The 18,075-nt window shown below is 37.8% G+C and overlaps 1 protein-coding gene across 2 annotated transcripts in view; it reads right to left on the bottom strand.

Annotated features, from left to right (window-relative positions):
• ARHGAP10 (Rho GTPase activating protein 10) overlaps positions 1 to 18,075 on the bottom strand; it is a 147,550-nt gene that overhangs the window by 37,751 nt on the left and 91,724 nt on the right. For both annotated transcript variants that reach the window (XM_086746308.1, XM_086746309.1), the window contains 2 exons: positions 17,730 to 17,889; positions 2,262 to 2,412 (listed from right to left, as the gene is read on the bottom strand). In XM_086746308.1, coding sequence (XP_086602434.1) covers positions 2,262 to 2,412; positions 17,730 to 17,889 — 311 coding nt within the window. The remainder of the gene's footprint in view (positions 1 to 2,261; positions 2,413 to 17,729; positions 17,890 to 18,075) is intronic.

Raw genomic sequence — 18,075 nt, 5'->3', positions numbered from 1 at the left:
ACTGGTTTATGCCTGGTGCTTAACTCATGCCATTGTGAATAAAGAGGGGGGAAGGGAAGGGGTTTAATGTTTAATTTCCTGTTAAAAACACACACAGGATAAAATCTTCCAAAGAGCAGTTATAAAACATGCATTTGTTAGCCAAGAAACTAGGTAAATATGGAACAAAGCCCAGGCTCACTTTTATTCCTTCCCCCCCCTCGCCAAAGAACAAAGTAACTGAAGTCCATGGCGTGTATTTGGAGGCACCGAGCTCTGCTCAGTGACTAGATAATTAGCCTGGCTGATTTATGGACCCTGTATCCATTGGGATCATTCCTCAGATAATGCAATGACGCAGTTGGGCTGAAGGCACTGTATTGCCATGTATACTGCGCGCATGCCAAACAACCATTGTACCTACTGACTACCTTACCGACACAACTGTCTGGCTAAACACAAATAAAATAAGCATTAGCATGTAGTTAGGACCCATCAAGAGCCAGTTTCCAGCAGCAACAGATTGAGAATATCGCTACCTTCAGCAGCGGCTGGAGACACTAGAGAGGATATATGTTTAGAAGTTACAGGGGGAAATATTATTCCCAGATCCCACTGAAACTCAGTGCCATCCATCCTGGAACTGTGACTTAACCTGCAGCAATTCAGCCTTCATCACAGTTCGACCATGCCTAATGACATATTAGGTTATTCTGCAGTTCACCACACCAGAACTCCCAGACAAGTACCAAATTTCTGTATGATATATAATGACAGCCTTTAACAATCCCAGTTCTTCTCTTTGCTGAGATTCCCAAATTAGACAAAAATACGGACTGTATGTAGGAGAAACTGAGTGTTTATAACAGTCTTGAACAGTAACACTGTATATTTGGTTCTGGCAATAAAAATAACCCATCAGATACTTTCTTTCTACTGTCTTAGGGTCAAAGTCAGGTCCTCAGTGCACATCTCACAGCATGGAAGTTGAGAAGTTGCGGTACTTCTTGCGACCTGCTGGGATTCACATTCAAAATCAGATGTAAACAATTCTGTGAGTGGCTTCAATTTTGTCTTGTTTTTCAAATGAGGATAAATTTATTATTGCAGATATAGCTCAAGAGCTCTCTTAGCTTTTGGTAGCATACTATTCAAATTAACACAGCTTAAGCTCTTTAAGCAGATGCACCTTAAACGCCTTGTATTCAAAGCATTTAGTTTCATATTTGATGCAAGAAAAGAAAGGCACAGAGATTATATATCTCTCTAGTGAATTAAAGATGGTAGGCATGCTGAATTTCTTGCTGACTCTTTGTAAAATTGCCTTCAAGACAATAAATAGTCCTGAGTTTATTTCTAAAATGTGGACTCAACAGCTGTCGTAGGTATTTGAGCTCTTTCCTTAAGAAATCAACCACTGTTGACCACTGATTTAATAACAGTTTATCAGTCAATCTCATACTACTGCGTGAGTTCAAAATCTTCCTGTTTATTTTCACTTGCTGATAACTGGACTTTGTGCCCTGATCCCATGATGCTTCACGTGAAAGGACAATTGACTAACAACGTTAGGAGGGAGAAAGGGAATAGGGTGGAGAAAATTCGTAACACAAAATGAGCCCTGACTTGCCTTCTCAGTACTATACGTACCCCCAAGCAATGGAATTTCAGGAAAACGATTATGTTTCTGGCCAACAGTCAGAATACATAAGATCTTATACACCCTTTGCCCCACTGTATGTTGCTACTGCAGACTCCATGCAAAAGCAAGATTTTTTTTTTTTTTGCTTCTCAATAGTAAGGCAAGTTTACAAGTTATTTACTTCTAGTTACTTCAAGGTATTGCAGATTCAAGTGAAGTAGCAGTATTCTTTAGTGCAGTGGTGACCTGAGCCTTTAATCCAGATGAATTTAACTGTAGAGTACATTAGCTCTTCTCATAAAAGATTTGCTTTAATTTTAGTTCTCTCTCCATTTATCTTATGACTGTGTAATCTTCAGTAGAGGTCAAAGAAATTTCCCCAAAGAAACAGGAGCTGTTTCTTTTTTAGAGGGGAAAAGTATATTTAAGACAGTTTGTCCTACTTTTAAACATATGTCACAGGACAGTATTCTCTATACTCTCCTTTCTCTGCACTCTCATTGCTTCTTTACATATTCTAAAGAAATTAAACAAGCTTGCATGTGCATGCACACACATTTCCATGAAATGGAAACACCTACTGAAGACAGAATACACAGCTCATCTGCCACAAAGACTGAAATTATTACTAACATCTTACCATCATCCAGCTCAAGACAGAGATTGTAAACAGCCAGAGGCCTCTTAGTACGTTGCCCTTGTCTTCTTGATTGCCTTGGTGGGGCATTTGGAGGAGATACTGATGTAGAGATTGGCTCAGGGAACGTGGCATCAGGCAGGGTTTTGAAAATCTGCAATCAAGAATACAAAGGGTGTTAATTATTTATCATGAAGAATAACCTGTGTAATGCAAGTGTAAACCATTATCAAACAACATTTGTTTTGGATTTCATTCAAAGCAGGCAGAAGCCAAAAATCCATTCCTTCAAGTTTGGGAGTATGCCGTGGGTCTTTAATGAGTGCTTTTAAAATAAATAAATGAATAAATAAATAAATTTGAAAATAAGAAAGAGCACTGTCTACACATTAACCAAGCTGCAAATAAGTTAATCCAAAGACAAAATACTTACAACCATGCTTGCCAGCTAGGAAGGAGGAGAAGGGGAAAAAGGAGGATACTAACTTTATGAACCAGTAACCAAAAAGCTTTATATCTTTAGCTAGGACCTATAATTTTGCCAGAATACCCATTTTAATTTCAAAACTTGTGATATCACTATAATATTGGCCATTTTAATTAAAACAAACAAACAAAAACATACTCTTGAAGAGAGCAAGGGGAAAATTTTGAGGGTTTTGAGGGGAGAAGTTTTTAGTGACAGACACCATAGTAACATATCATGTCAGAATTTTTTCAGTTAACTATTGCCTATTAAGTCACATCTACATTAAACGATAATATTCACAAAGATGCATATAAAAAGGATTGCATTTCTTGTCATCATTTTATCTTTTGAGTCATGACCATTAGCATATCAGCGCTCCATACAAAATACCATGTCATTTCTCTTCAGATTAACCAGCAACGCAGATTTGCACAACCTGATAGCATTTCTACTTTAACTGTCACATACAGGGTACAGCCTAACGATGCTGATTTACTTCTAGAAAATTATCGGTATGCCAATATACAATTTAACAGCAGCCTTTTACAAGCGATCATGGCAGATTCACATGAACAAATTAATACGTATTTCATCAAAGACAAACTAGCAGATAAAGAAAAATACAAACAGCAGCTGTACAACAAAAGCCCTGTGTCTGTACAGCACTTTACAGCAACGCAACATGGTAATATAACAAGATATTATGGAACAGTATATGGCGTTCTTTTACTTTGCAACTCTACATTGCCACATATCTGTATAGGAAATACCATAAAGAGGAGACTTGTAACGAATCTTCGAAGGAGAAGCTTTTTTGAAGTAGAAATTCATGCAGAATGTACAAAGAGATGCCACAGATAACACATTTTTGGATTATTACAGCACATGTCAGGTGCAGCATGAAGCTAAAAGCCAGGTGAGAAAAATGCCATAAGCATCCTGTGGCAAGGCACTCAAGATGTCATGTTAAAGTGTAAGAAACTCTACATGTCATCATATCCTGGCCTGTTAACCCCGAATATTAACACGTGTAGGAATAGGACGATCCAAGAACCCATGTATACACTGGCTTATAGCCACTTAATCACCACTTTTGTACCGCCTGGTAGAAGATTGTGCTGGTAGAAGACTGGGCTGACACAAAATAATCAGAAACGCTATTTTCTGTGAAAACTGTGGAAGCATGATCATATTGCCAAAACTGGGCAGCAGTGGGCGAGAAGCCTATATATGGTGTGCAAAGAAAAGCTCCAGTGGACATATTGCCTTCCTTCCCAACAAGTGAATGTTGCTGTGGAGGAGGTAAAATGATGTAATTTGAACTTCCCCATGCCAGTGTTAAGAAAACTGGCTCCCCTTCTTTCACATGCCTATGAACAAGAGATTACGAAGGAGAGCCAAAATAGTGCAAGGAACGCCCTAAAAACAAAATGTTTATAAAGAAGAAAGGAAGCAGCCCAACCTGGTTCTCCCCAGTACAGACACGGTAGCACCCCCAGACAGTGACAAAGCTGTAATTGTGCTCAGAGTGCCAAAGTCATTTCTTAAAATATGATGCAATATATAATAATGAAATCTAATCTGCACCTACATGGCACTTGGCTAGCAGTACCACACTGCCCCCTTATGTGTAAATACAAGGCTAGACTGAGCAGGTTTGGGGATAAATATTTGCTTCTGAAATTTTCAAAAGTACCAAAATTTTAAATGTCATCTTTTCCATGGACTAAGTGTTGCATTTGGGCTCTCTGGTAAATAACTCTCTGCCAAGAGGTTTCAGCATGTTGTTTATTATGTCACATTCCGCAGCTGTGTTTATTTGTACAGCCTTATCCACGCATCTCCAGCAAAATTAATGATGGTGAGAAGAGCAAGTATTCCCCAGGAGTACTTCATAAGAGATGAGCTTTCTTGTATGCATTTAGATGACTTGCACAGGTTGCAGTAAAGTTCTTAAGCATTTCTCCTTCATCTCTCACAAATATTTCAATATACTCTTCTAAAACTATTACCATGAGAAACAGAAAGACAAAAACAAAACACAATCAAGAAAATTATGAAGGCAATCCTTACTCTATGATAGTCAGCACCAGACAGGCAATAGGACAACAAATTGGGAGGCAGGTAATGAATCCAAATTGATTTCTAACTGTAAGCAGCTATGTGGTAAAAAACAACAGTTGGTGGTTTGTTCTGTTCTATGGGGGTGAAAAAAAACACTGTACAATAAATAAGAGAAATAACAGGAAAGCAGTGAAGTCACACTTCAAACAGTGGCAGTCCAGCACATGCTAGCTAACTTCATAGTGATACCGGTGGCACGTAGTCATGAGCTTCCCAGAATAGATCTGTCTCCCCTAATAAAATAAAAGTTAGGGTACTGAGTCTTCTCTTTCACACATCACCTCCACTTTTAAATTTTTTTAGTGGCTGTGCTGCTCAGCACAACCCAGTGCTACCCAGTCATAGCGCTGGGCTCACGGCAGGCAGTCTAAGTTCCCTTCTGTAGACAAGGCCCTCGGGCAAGCATAAAGCTCATCCCCTATTTCACCTCACTCTGCTCTTGACTTCTTGTTCTAACTAGAAGTTAAGATTGGTTAAGAAATTCCATTGGGAAAAGGTCAGTAAGTACTATATTGCTTTCTACAGAGCAGCGATCACCTTCCGCAAGCTCCTGGGTAGCACGAGACCATCTGTTCTCCACACTCATTGGAGCAGGGCAAGGGTCCACACAAACTCCAGCCTCTCACTCCTACATTTCTCTGATGCAATGTTACAAGCTGTAGCACCTTTCTCCTTGTGCTCACATTCAATATCTGTCTCCACAGAGAAGAAAGGGATTCCTGAAAGAAGTATTTAGATGTGAACTAGAGAACACAACCTCTTGACTATCTGCAAAGCAAATTGACCCAGGCACAGCAAATTGAGACTAAGTGTCATACTCAGCAATGAAATCACCAGCTACCACCAGTTGCCCTGCAGGATAAAAGAAATAGGAAAAATCCTGCCCTCATGGGTTGCACGAAAAAGTATAGTTGGGATCATTTTTGCTCTTTCAAGCAACTCCCTACTCTGGTATTTTCTTTTTGTCTTCCAGTACAGCCCAGTCATAACTAGACCTGCTTTTTCAGCAGCAGAAATCTCTTTATTTTGCAGGCCACAGCTACAGTTCATACTGCAGTTTAGCAAAGGTGAGCATCTGAAAAACAAACAGAAGGTCAAGTCTGCTCTAAGAAGTGCACATATAGCATTCAGCTTTTCTTTCTTGCTTTATTTTCACTTAAATAAACAAGTACTTTTCCTCATGCCTTAATGGGTATTTGTCTGCTACACTGGCAGAAGCATTGTAACACCTGCCTGGGAATGGGGGGATGGAGGCATGTTTATTTCACTTGTTGGAGTAAAGGTTTTTTTTGTTTGGTTTTATTCAAATTTTCTTCTACCCTTATTAATTATTTAAATGCCATTAAAGTATAAATGTTTCACAGCTAATAAAAGATGCCTGCTGTGGGTGACCTGTTGTCAGAAGCACACAGCATATGCACAGAAGATGGAATTCAAAACCATACACACACCACGTGAGTACATTAAACGGTACTAACATTCTTGTGTTTTGACTGACTTGCACAACAGCATGGGACCACACCTGACTAAGCTTCAGACGAGAGGTAATGGTTTTAAAATAGAGGGGGGTAGATTTAGATTAGAAATTAGGAAAAAATTTTTTACGATGCGAGTTATAGAACACTGGAACAGGTTGCCCAGAAAGGTGGTGGAGGCCCCATCTCTGGAAATGTTCAAGGCCAGGCTGGATGAGGCTCTGAGCAACCTGATCCAGTCAGGGATGTCCCTGCTCCTTGCAGGGGGGTTGGACTAGGTGACCTTTGAAGGTCCCTTCCAACCCTAACCATTCTATGATTCTATGATTCTTGTACTGCAAGCTGGTGCTATCACATGCACAGCAAGAGAACCGCACATATCCAATTGGATGGAAACCCTCCCATGGAAGAACAAAATTGGAACATTCTATTTAACAGAAGATCTCTTTCGTACTCCAAAAAAAAGCCTCCCTTCAAATAAAAGTCAGACCTACCACCATCACTCAACTGGACTGAAGAAGTAATCAAAGCTTAGTCCAATGCCTGTATAAAGACAAAAATGAAGTCCACTCATTGAATTACCTCATTCAAGAAGCAATAAAAAAAGTACTAAACCAACCTCAAAGTTTAAGGACTTCATAGTCACATCCAGTGTTACACAGTTTTTGAGACTGTGGCCAAACTGCATTAGATTTAGAAACTATCAATTCTCTACGATTTAGTTCTCAAAAGCACTGGCATCCTGCTATTGACCTACTTGGGGGTAAACTTGGAAGCTAGGTGAAAGAATTTACATACAGGAGAAGACCAACAATCTAGCACTCAAAATTTTATCAAGCAACAAATCCAACTGTCAGTCACACCTATCCCCAGCCAGGCCAGTATTTCAAACGATCATTTAGGTTGGATCTTGCATGAAATCAGAATTTCAAAGTGACACTGACTTAAGTAGCAGACCAGTCTTCAAGCCTGTAGTGTAAAAGTTACAAAAAAAAAAAAAAAAAAAAACCCTTGTCAAGCAATTTAAAACGTTGGTACATTTGACCTATTTCTCTCTATGCAATAGTATAAAATGGATACAAACCACAAACCATCTCAGACATACACGGCTAATAACAGCTCTGTCTAGAGCAGTGAGCCCCAAGGCCATCTCTACGTACAACCATTCCAATTCCTAAACCTGTGTCCCACAAAGTCTGTGGAAGCATTTCTTGAGAGTAATGAGCTAAATTCAACATATTATCGTACTGTATTCTACCAGCAGATCCACATGGCAGCAGCCCAAGGAATTTTGCCAGATTCCCCTTAATCTGCCACAACAGTGTTGGACTCCAGATCCTGAGTTTTCACTAGAGCTGATTTTAGAAATTCAAAAACCCCATGACTGGGAGGCTTTAACTTGGCCTATTCCACGAGTTTATGACTAGATGTATAGTTGTACACAGAAATGTAGATTAGATTCTGCTGCTACAAGAGAATACTGATCTGTTCTTTCTGGTCTCAAGCAGAACTAATTAATGAATTTCAGTACGTTTGCCAGGAATCACTTTAGGAAAAGACCCAGACATCAGGTCATCTCTGTCTGCTTTGTATCACTGGGGTAATTAAAATTTCCTCTAAAAATCAGTGGGAGGCAAACAGCAAGGACAGAGTGGGATGAAAAAGAGGGGAGAAAAAAACTGGAGGCTTAGTAATAGAGCTAATGAGGATAAACTTATAAAAAAATCATTAACAGCTTAAAGCTGTGCCATGATTGTGTTGCAAGACAAAACCCCTCATAACACCTACCACACAGAACACACAGCTATATCCTCTGAATACATGAGCAAGAATCGGAGTACCAGAAATCACTGTCTAATGCAAAGAAGGCTAGAACCTGCAAGGTCATTCAGAATTATTTGAAATTTGGCTAGTGGCACAGCCTCTACTACTACAATCATATTTTTTAGAGGACAATATTTCTCAAGACAAGAAGAATATCAGCATGAGTTTTTATTTGGGTTATTTCCTTTCAATACATACTTGATTTGCAGTTGATAAATAAAAGAAACACACACAGACACTTCAACTAAGCTTTATTGAACAAATTACAGACCAGCATCCACCGAGGCCACATATACTGCTCTCCCCTTATACATTTCATGGCTATATATGCTGATCAAAGAATATTTTATAAATTAAGCAACTAATGGGATGTTGCAAGAGAAACTTAACACCACAGTTTTTTCTTGACTTAGCTTCATTTCAATATAATGCAAACCCAATTCAGGTTAAATCCAGCAACCTGCACAAAACCAAAATACATATATTTATATCAGAGAAAAAAATGCTCAGAAAGAAAAAAAAAAAAAGAGGCCGTCTTAACTGTCTTAGTGGTTCACAGCGTGCTTAGCCTGATAAGACTTTCTAAGCATTTATTTCCTCTTCAGATAATGAAGACAATAGTTGTGCCATTCTTTTTGCCATTTTCAGTAAATACAAAGCAACAATGTTTTTTTATGTCAAGTTATAATTTCACTGTAGATGTAAGGATTTCAGGAAGTGCAAGGTGAAAATAAGCATCTTAAAATACATTGTGGTAGCTCAGCCACTAATTGTAACCACTATCCACTAACTGTACACTAATTGTAATCCATTTTAAACAGTTAAAACATTCAATAAGATGAACAGCTCTAGATTATTTTTCTTCTGTTTGAAGTGATTGCAGAAACTAATTGGAGCTATTAAAAGTTGAATCGTAATACAAATTACAAAAAAAAGAAAACTTCTGGAGAGCTAGGACTAAAGTTTTGTTTCAAAACTGATTTACGCACCAATTCTAACAATTTTATAAAATTTTTACTGTACTGAAATCTTTTAAAAATTATCATTTTTGCATTTTACTTTACTATGGACAGTGTTACATTAACTTGTTTTACTTCTGGTTTTAGTCAACACGATCTATTTCTTCTGATTCTCAAACACATGATTCAATGAATATAAAATATATACACTAGAAATTCTTGACATCTAAAGAGAATCTGTGTTCAGTGTATAAAATGTGACAAAGCTGAGTATTTCTAAAAATCATATTACATATTTTTAAAAGGTTTACAAAATCATCAATAAAAATTATCAACAACTTAATAGAATCCCTAAGTAACTTACCTCCCCAAGGTTACCATGAAGCCCACTCCAATACAGGTGTGCCTGCCTTGAAGTAGTTATCCTGACTTTTGCACTTCAGCATCTATACACCGTAAAACATGATTTGCTGTGCACTGGCTTCTATGAAACTGCACAGGACGTAGATTTTCAAAGGCTTTGGATTTTGAGGCTTGAATTCCACTACAAACCACGAAACACCTTTACACAATATTCACAATCATTATATTTCAGGAGGGGGGAAAAAAAAAAAAAAAAAAAATCAGATCAGGAGTTGAAAGATATCTGAAGCTAAGCCTCTAGAGGGGCACCAACCAGAAAGCATCAGTAATGCTCTTCATGTTGCCTGGCACACCCTGTTTGGTTACAGTGGAACAGAGGATGCAGCCTGGAAAGTAACCGGGTATAAGTCAAAACCAGAAACAGGAAACATCCCTGGCTGTGAGCCAAACCACAAAGCTATGTAAATAAATAAATAAATCTAGTCTTTTCGTCATTGCAACTATATCATTTTCTGAGACCATCTGCCTAACAGCCTGGCTATCCATAACCAAGTGAAATGCTGCTTTTAGGGATTTTTGGACACTGTGAGTCTCTATCTCATATGAAAATTGGAGTATCTGCTATTTGCTTCTCTTAACAAAAAAAAAAAGGAACTAGAGCTCCAGACAAACTGCAAACTAGAAGAGTGACAGAAGAACCAAGGGAATTTTCAGACAAACTTGATGTATCTGTAGACCCTAAGAGCACTCATTTGGCCTGACTACCTTGAAGCATGCAGTTCACATTTGAGCTTTAGTGAAGAAACTAAACATAGCCTCTAAAACATGAAATTACAGTCTGAAGGACAGCTCTGAAAGGATAAAAGAATTAAAAAAAAATACCAAGGTTAAAAATGTGTGTCCTTTGATCGCTTGCGAATTATGAGTTTGTTGACTCAGCCTTTCTAAAAGTAGCACTCCTGATACAAAGCCTGCAGCTTCCACTGTATCACATCTCGCTCCACCTTTTAACAATTCATGAGAAGAACGCTCCTGATAGCAGCACATTCACTGCTATCAACCAATTCATTTTATTCATTGAAGGAAATGAGAGAGTTAACCATACGCCAGGCTTGAAATACCTGCACATTTGTCCACTGCACCAGCAGAAACAGATTCACCTTCTCTTCTATGCTCACCTATGGTAACTCACATCAAGGAGAGTATTTTAGAAAGGTTGTCCTTCCCTACCACAGATGCACATAATAGCTTTGTGTATCTTGTTTAGTTACAGGAAATACTTAAAACAGCCACCAAAAAAAGCCTTCAAATTAAAAGATTAAATACTCAATCTAATTATCTACCTTTCTAAAACACAACATACTCCTAGCTACTAAAAGAAAAATAATGCACAAGGAGAATATTTGCATGTATTTTCTCTTGCAGAGTGTGAAAAGTCCTGAGGAGATAGAAGGTGGAACTTACAAACCTAAGTCAGGAGCCAGCAAACGCAACAACTATGGCCAAACACACCACCAGTAAACATGATCTCCCCTTTATTTGTAATTAATATTAATATATAAACATTTATACATATACAAATACAAATAAATATCTATATCTCATACCTAGTTTCCTACCAAATTTATGAACAGAAATCTAAATAATTCTATATTGAGAATAAAAACCTACATTTGACCCCCTACCAACACTGTCATTGTACAAAGCATCAGAACAAAATATCAAAATATTTGCAAATGACAGTTTCAACCGTAGCCAACCAACCAGTCTCACTAGTATTTTCTTTTCCAAAGATTTCCCTGCTGTCATTGCAAGGATTTATATCATCATTGCATTGCACAAAATTTTCTGGTTTTTGTTAAAATACTTTTAAAATCTTACATCATGACTGTAGGGTCTTCAGAAGCAAAGGAAATATTTTTCATTTCTATGTCCAGCATCCTCTGCAATGAAGTACTGATGCTTCATTACTGGAAATGGCATGCACACAAAAATACTGGAAATAAAGTATTATCAGCTGTCTGCTACATCTTGTTTATTCAGAAATCTGTTAAATGGTTTGAAATACACTAATCTCTCTATTAAGGCAAAAGCTTACTAGAATTCTAAGGAGTACACACAAAAACACAAGCACATATTGCACTGTTATCCATTCAATGATCACACAGGATGGCATTCAGGTCAGTTTAGCCTATATAAAGAATAAGGTTTTTTTAATTCAATATTTGACTTACCATTGAAAGCTGCAATAAAGTATAATCTTAGATCACACAGCTTCTGCATAAGAATTTACTCTTTAAACTCTTCATGAGTGCAAAAACTTTTCCCTTTTCCATGCCCGCTGCAGCATTTCACTCAATATTTTCCTTGACTAACAAAATTTTGTTTAAGAACATCCATTTTAGCATTGTCCATAAGGACTTCTCCATTGCCTGTTCCTCCACACATGCAAGCACAGCACCCTGACCATCAAGACTGAAGCAAATATTAGTCAACTAAATTCCACTCCCTTATCATCATTTCTGTTTGTTTACTTAGGAACACTGCCTGTGGGCAGTGGATGGTGAGATCTGTATCACTTGGAAATTTCATATAAAGTCAAGGGAAGTTTCCCAAAACTAACTAGAAATAATGTAGGCAAATCAAGAAGGCAGAAGTCTGCATCCATATTACTTGTACGTGCCATGTATTTGTAGTGCAGCATCTCAGCAGACCGCTTCTGTCCCCGAGAACAGGATTTTTGTTTGGATTTTCTTTTTTAACCTATTATGGTTACTCACAGTACATGTTTTGTTTCTTTTGGAGCAGTATAAGGGAATACCAATCCAAGTATTGATCCAGGCTCAGTTCCTTTTAATGTCTTCAACTACAGTCACAAACATGAGTAGAGATTTGATATACAGTCTTCTTACTACGCATAAACTATGTTAAGATTTAGAAAACTGTAGTCTTTTAAACAAACAAACAAACAAAAAGAGTCAATTTACCATACCATGCGGGCATGTCTCACATGGAAGGGCTTCCTGCTATCCACAATGTAGAGAAAGGGTTTAAAGAGTTTGCATACACTATAGTGGAACGAAAGAGCTGCTGTGACTTCCACCAGAAACCATGACAAATTTCTTTGTTGTGCCTGCTGCCCTTTCTGCTTTAGACTCAATCAATCATTAAGGCATGTAATTTGAATTAAGTACATGAATAGTTTCAATGACACCTCTGATTAGTTACATGTTTGAAGTTAAGCACATGCTGCATACCTTCCTGAACTGAAGCTGTCTGTTTCTTCACAAACTCTGCCCTAATGGAAATGTCCAAATGCAATTTTTCCCACCTTCAAGTCAAACGCTTCTTGACTTGAGAAACATTTGGCTCAGGTAGGTTTCAAACTGCTCCACCACAGCAAACCACCACAATTACAAAGCATTGCTTCTTGGTCTTTTGCAGCCAAAGGCAAAGCAACATGAAAGCTCTTTAGTATTTCCCATATGTCCCTTTACCAGAGCTTCAGAAGATCTGCTGTCTTATCAAAAAATCGTCTTTGTTTAGATGATGGCAGTGCCACTGTACCCAAAGCATTTACCCGCAACAGGACTGCTTTAAACATGCAGGATTGCTAAGTGGAGACGCGTGCCACACCTGACTGTGCCACTTCATACTCTCAAGTGAAAAACTGTCTTCACCTGCTTCCATTTCTTCTGTCTCATGAATATTGCATGTGTTATGCACTATAATACATTTTAAGACTAAAGATTTTCCAAGTATTACTACATGAAATTGTTGTTGGCTTAAGAGCTCAGTACTCTTACATTCTTCTCTTCCTTTTAGTTTTAAAAAAAATTATTAAAGTGCCTAAAGTAGAAAAAATTAAAACATTTGTATTTCATAAAAAAGATTTCTCCATAAAACTGTTTTGAAGAAAACAAAGCTATAACAAAGACATATTTTGTCTAGAGTATGTTAAATCTTTGCACTTTTTAATAAAAATAATTATATAGAAAACAAGTGAAAACAGTATCTATAGTTCTATATAGGAACTATTGAGTTTTTCAGAATGAATGTCTTTGAGATAATTTGCCCACACGTTGTCTGAATTCTAGAAAAAGGTATCTTTTACTATGCTATTCCCTTTCAGCAGACTCTGGCTTCCCAGTCTCCATAAGGGACTTCTGTCTGGCCCCTCTCTTTTTTCCTTCTAATTTTCTCTGTAATTTTAATCTTCTTTCTGTTTTTGCAATCTTGCTATCTGTACTCACTATTCTTTCCTCCCCCATATGCTGGTTTAAATATTCCAGTCCCACTGAGATTTTTATTCCAACCTCCTCCCTCATCTTCTTTCATTTCTTAGACTTCTTTTTTTATCCCTTTTCTTTTTCCTCCTCCTCTTAAAATAATGTTCAGGGAATTGAGAAACCAAAATGGCTCACATTACCACTGAGGCATCTCTAAATGGAAAATAAATAAGCCCTTTGAATAGTGACATTCATTCCAATGAGATGTCAAAATATTATAGCAAACAGCAAGATGAACACATGCATGGTCTTCATGCTGCCGTGGAGTGGACTGCCCTTCTTCCTCACCGCAAGTCAGAAAGACAGACCAGAAGAGCTGAGATGCCCAAGATTTCCACTGTGGGTAACCCTTGGGAAGAAAAATTAATTTAGACCCTTGAAATTCATTTAAGGGAAGAGGAAAAGAGAAATCAAAATCTTTTTTTTTGATCCAAGTTGACTACCACTTTTCATCAGAGGATCCCCTAAAGGCCAAGCAAAGATTGTTCCAAGTATTGTACAAGCAGAGCTGCAGTCAGCCCCTGAGCCTGTTACCTCAAGGAAAGGAACACCAAGGAAAGGTATAGCTTCAAAGCAAAATGAATACAATGATGAGACATAAACATGAATTTATTGATGCTTTTTTAGTGAAGGGAAGGATATGGGACATGGAAATCAAGGGAGATCAGACAGATATGGCAAGGGAGAAGGGGACAAGACAGCCAAATGACATTGACCTTAAAGACCTGCAAAGCAAAGGGAAAACAGAGTGCTGGTGCACACAGCCCAGTCAGCAAAAAACATGGCAATTCCAGGCAAAACTATCGAGACGTCTTTTAATTTCAAACCTGAACATGCTCCTACTTCAGCCAGAGTATCTGGCTGGCTTTCCCCTACAGCCATACGACAGAAGCAAATAAGACAATTCACAGGTCTCATTTTCTTCTGGACTGGCCTCCCTTCCACAGCAGGTGGCTCTGAGAGTCCTGGGTAAAATATTGTCTCAGCTCAGGTCTAGTTTTTACTTCTTCTTTCAAAATAAGAGATCTGCTTCCAGAGCTCATCTTCTGACTGGACACTGCGAAATACTCTGCCTGGAAAAGACTTATCCATAACTGACAAGAACAAAAGCTAAATAATTATTTCCCTAATGCTCTTCCATCCCTTTTCTAGCCTTTATCATTGTGCCATTCTAATGCCAGTTGTGCAGCACATCAGGCTGCACAGTCTCGTTCCAGCATTCAAGTCTCAGCATTGGTCTGATTTTGAAAAACATCCCCTCCTCAACCTATTATAATTGGTTCATAGCCATGGTTTGGAAGTACGTATGCAGCCTGCAAACAAGGTGAAAGTGGTACTGACTGGTTTCTAGCTGGCAGGAAATAAATGTAAATATTAACAAAGCTTAAAAAAAAAACCAAAAAACAAAAAAACAAACCAAAACACAACAACAACAAAAAAACCCACCGCATATGCACTAAGCATTATATTCTTATCTCAGGGCAAGTCCCCGTATCCACATAAATGGCACAGAAATTCTCTAATTCGGACTCAGTAGAGTAATTATAGTGGAATTATAGTGGATTTTAAAGCTAGTAACACAATTAATTATGTCTCCTCCTAAAAAAATGAATTGTAGGTCTCCTTCAATGAAGCTATTCACACAAGACACGATGAACATTGATGGAATTCAAAAATATTTGAGGAAACACAACAAATTTTTACCATTTGGCCTACTAAGTTACTGTATTTAAACTGAAAATGTTGATGGCTATTGCTTCTACAGTTTGAAAGTTTGTTAAGCATTTAATTTGCTACAGGGGAAAAGAAATGCCTCTGCAGTGTGCATGGGCCATAAATTACATATGCAGGAAGTCTGAAGTGTTGATTCAAGTTTGTTTGTGTCAGTGTACCCCCAAACTGACTCCAACACTCTTCTACAATTCGAAACTTTGCTTCTATTAGCAGAAGCTGATAAAAATTAGCAGAGGTGGATTAGTGGCTGAATGAAGTATTTGAAAGTATTTTAACCCACAGCTGGTGGCTTCTGCTAGTACTTCACCAGGGCTATAAATAAAAACCAAATGCAAAACTCTTAGAAAGTCTAAAGTGCATAGAAATTCAAAACAACAATATAAAATGAACATTAGACTGACAATAAGCCTGCTTGTCATTAAAAGCAGGTCCTTGGTCTGCCCTAAATGAAGAAGGTTCACTTCTAAAGTCAAAGTATTAAATTTCACTATAAAATTCTTTTAATGCTTTAACACACTCCTCTCCATTGCCTTTGCTATAAATACAGAGAGGGCTGTACAGAGGAACCTGGGGCTTCCTTCCATCTTAGAAGCAGCTCTAGCGCAGGAGAGGTTGCTGCAGGTAGACCACTGATGGCAAGTTCACTGTTAGAAGTGACAGTGAAATGACAGAAATCCCTTAAAAAAAAATACAGCTTTCTAGTTCTAAAGAAAGTATAAAACCAAGGAATTACGGGAAATGATGATGGAGTACCATTTTGATGTACTTTCCATTCCCTGCTTCTCTACATTTTCAGAGGAGCAAGAAAAGCCACTACAACTAATGCTTCAAACATGAAATGGATGTCATTTTTAAAGACATGTGACTAAGCTGGTGCTAATCTCTGGCAATCTAGTGATTTGAATAAGCATCACTCAACCTCAACCTCCATATGTTATTAAAACACCTTGGCTCTGCTCACTCTCTTCATTTTCTTAAATTTGTGTGGTCACGGCAATAGCTTCAAAATCATGAGCTTACTGCAAAGTTTACTTTCATTTATAAGGTCCAAAATGAATAGCATGGCTTACAACTCTTGGAATATTTATCGCTTAGAGCCTGAGCCCCATCTGCAGCACAGTATTTTTCCAACAGAACAATATCATATCTGCTCAATGGGTGTGAGGGCAGCATTGCACCCTAAGTCAACTCTGCAAACAAAATCCACCACGTGGATACAGCTATGCCAACAGAAGCTTTGTCCAGCCTGTATCATTCAGGGAGGTAGCATAATTACATTGTCAGAAAAAACTGAGACAGATATTATTTAGACTAGATAAGACCTGACTTAGCCAATTTCAACATGGTTAACCTTTAAAAGAAATAACTATTTCAATTCTTGGGAGTGCTTAACAAAGAAGAGAGGAAAAAGCACATCTTGGAATTTTTCCAAAGTACTTTTTCTGACAATAAGAGAGAGGGAGATGCTGTCCATCCTCCCAGTACAAGCAAAGTACCTCAAACATCCAGTTCCAGAATTCAGCTTAGAGACGAAGGACTCTCAAAGGAACACCCAAATAAAGAGATTGTTAAAGGACTTTAAAAAAAAAAAAAAAAAAAAAAAAAACAACCCCAAAAAATAACCAAACAGATCCCACATTATACGCAGTTCTATTCTGGATAGTACCTTGTATGTGTAAGGCACCTTAGTAACTGGCAGCTGCAACAACTTCTATTTTCAGTATTACCTCAAATGCAAAGGATTAAAATAACATACATTCAGCTGAAAACAAAGGAAATGTTAATACGTAACTCTCTCATAATGCTTTTTACCTATAAAACTCAGACTATAGTAAAGTCTTTTTACTCTGTGAACTCTGAGAAAAATGAAGACATAGAACGATTAATTCCAACCCTAGTCAAAATACTTAATGGAAGAGCCTGGGCTCTCTCTTTTCTGCTCTTGTATTACTTTTGCTCAGAAAACAACATATGCCAATATCATAATGAAAATCTATTTCTCTACTATACACAGAGAAGCTCCACTATCACCAGGAAAAACGCATTCTGAAATGTCAGTTTACCTCTGAACAGGAATACTTACCAAGTATAAATAGCCGAAAGCATACAGTATACATAGGATATTCTTTAGAATTAAGCTACTTGTAACACCATACTTAACTCCACACTACCCATTAAGCTTAGCAGATCATTTTAGACAACGCTCAGAAACACGGAGATATATCAAGGCTTACCTTTTCATGATTTTCTATCAGGATTTCGACAACGATATTCTGAAACTTCAGGTCCATGATAGCTGCTACAGTTTCTTCCTGTGGCCTCATTAAGGTTGGTCCAAATACTACCCCTAGATTTGCCACAGTCATTAGATTCCTCTTGGCATGCTTTGAAACACTTTTTGAAAAGAATTGAAGGAAAAAACAGGAAATAGGTTATGAAAAATTTCCATTACTGTTGGAAACTGCAGTCTACAAATGAAAACATTACATTTCCTCAATCTATGTTTTAGAAGTTTGTTTTGTGCAAAGTTTCTTCAAATAAAGTCCTACTGAATTCTGGAAAACAGAAAAGCCATTCTTC

The sequence above is a fragment of the Chlamydotis macqueenii genome, chromosome 4 (genome assembly GCF_036417535.1).
Source record: "Chlamydotis macqueenii isolate bChlMac1 chromosome 4, bChlMac1.mat, whole genome shotgun sequence".
NCBI classification, from domain to species: Eukaryota; Metazoa; Chordata; class Aves; order Otidiformes; family Otididae; genus Chlamydotis; species Chlamydotis macqueenii.
The sequence above is the reverse complement of the archived record's forward strand: the minus strand, read 5'-3'. Positions and strand labels throughout refer to the sequence as shown.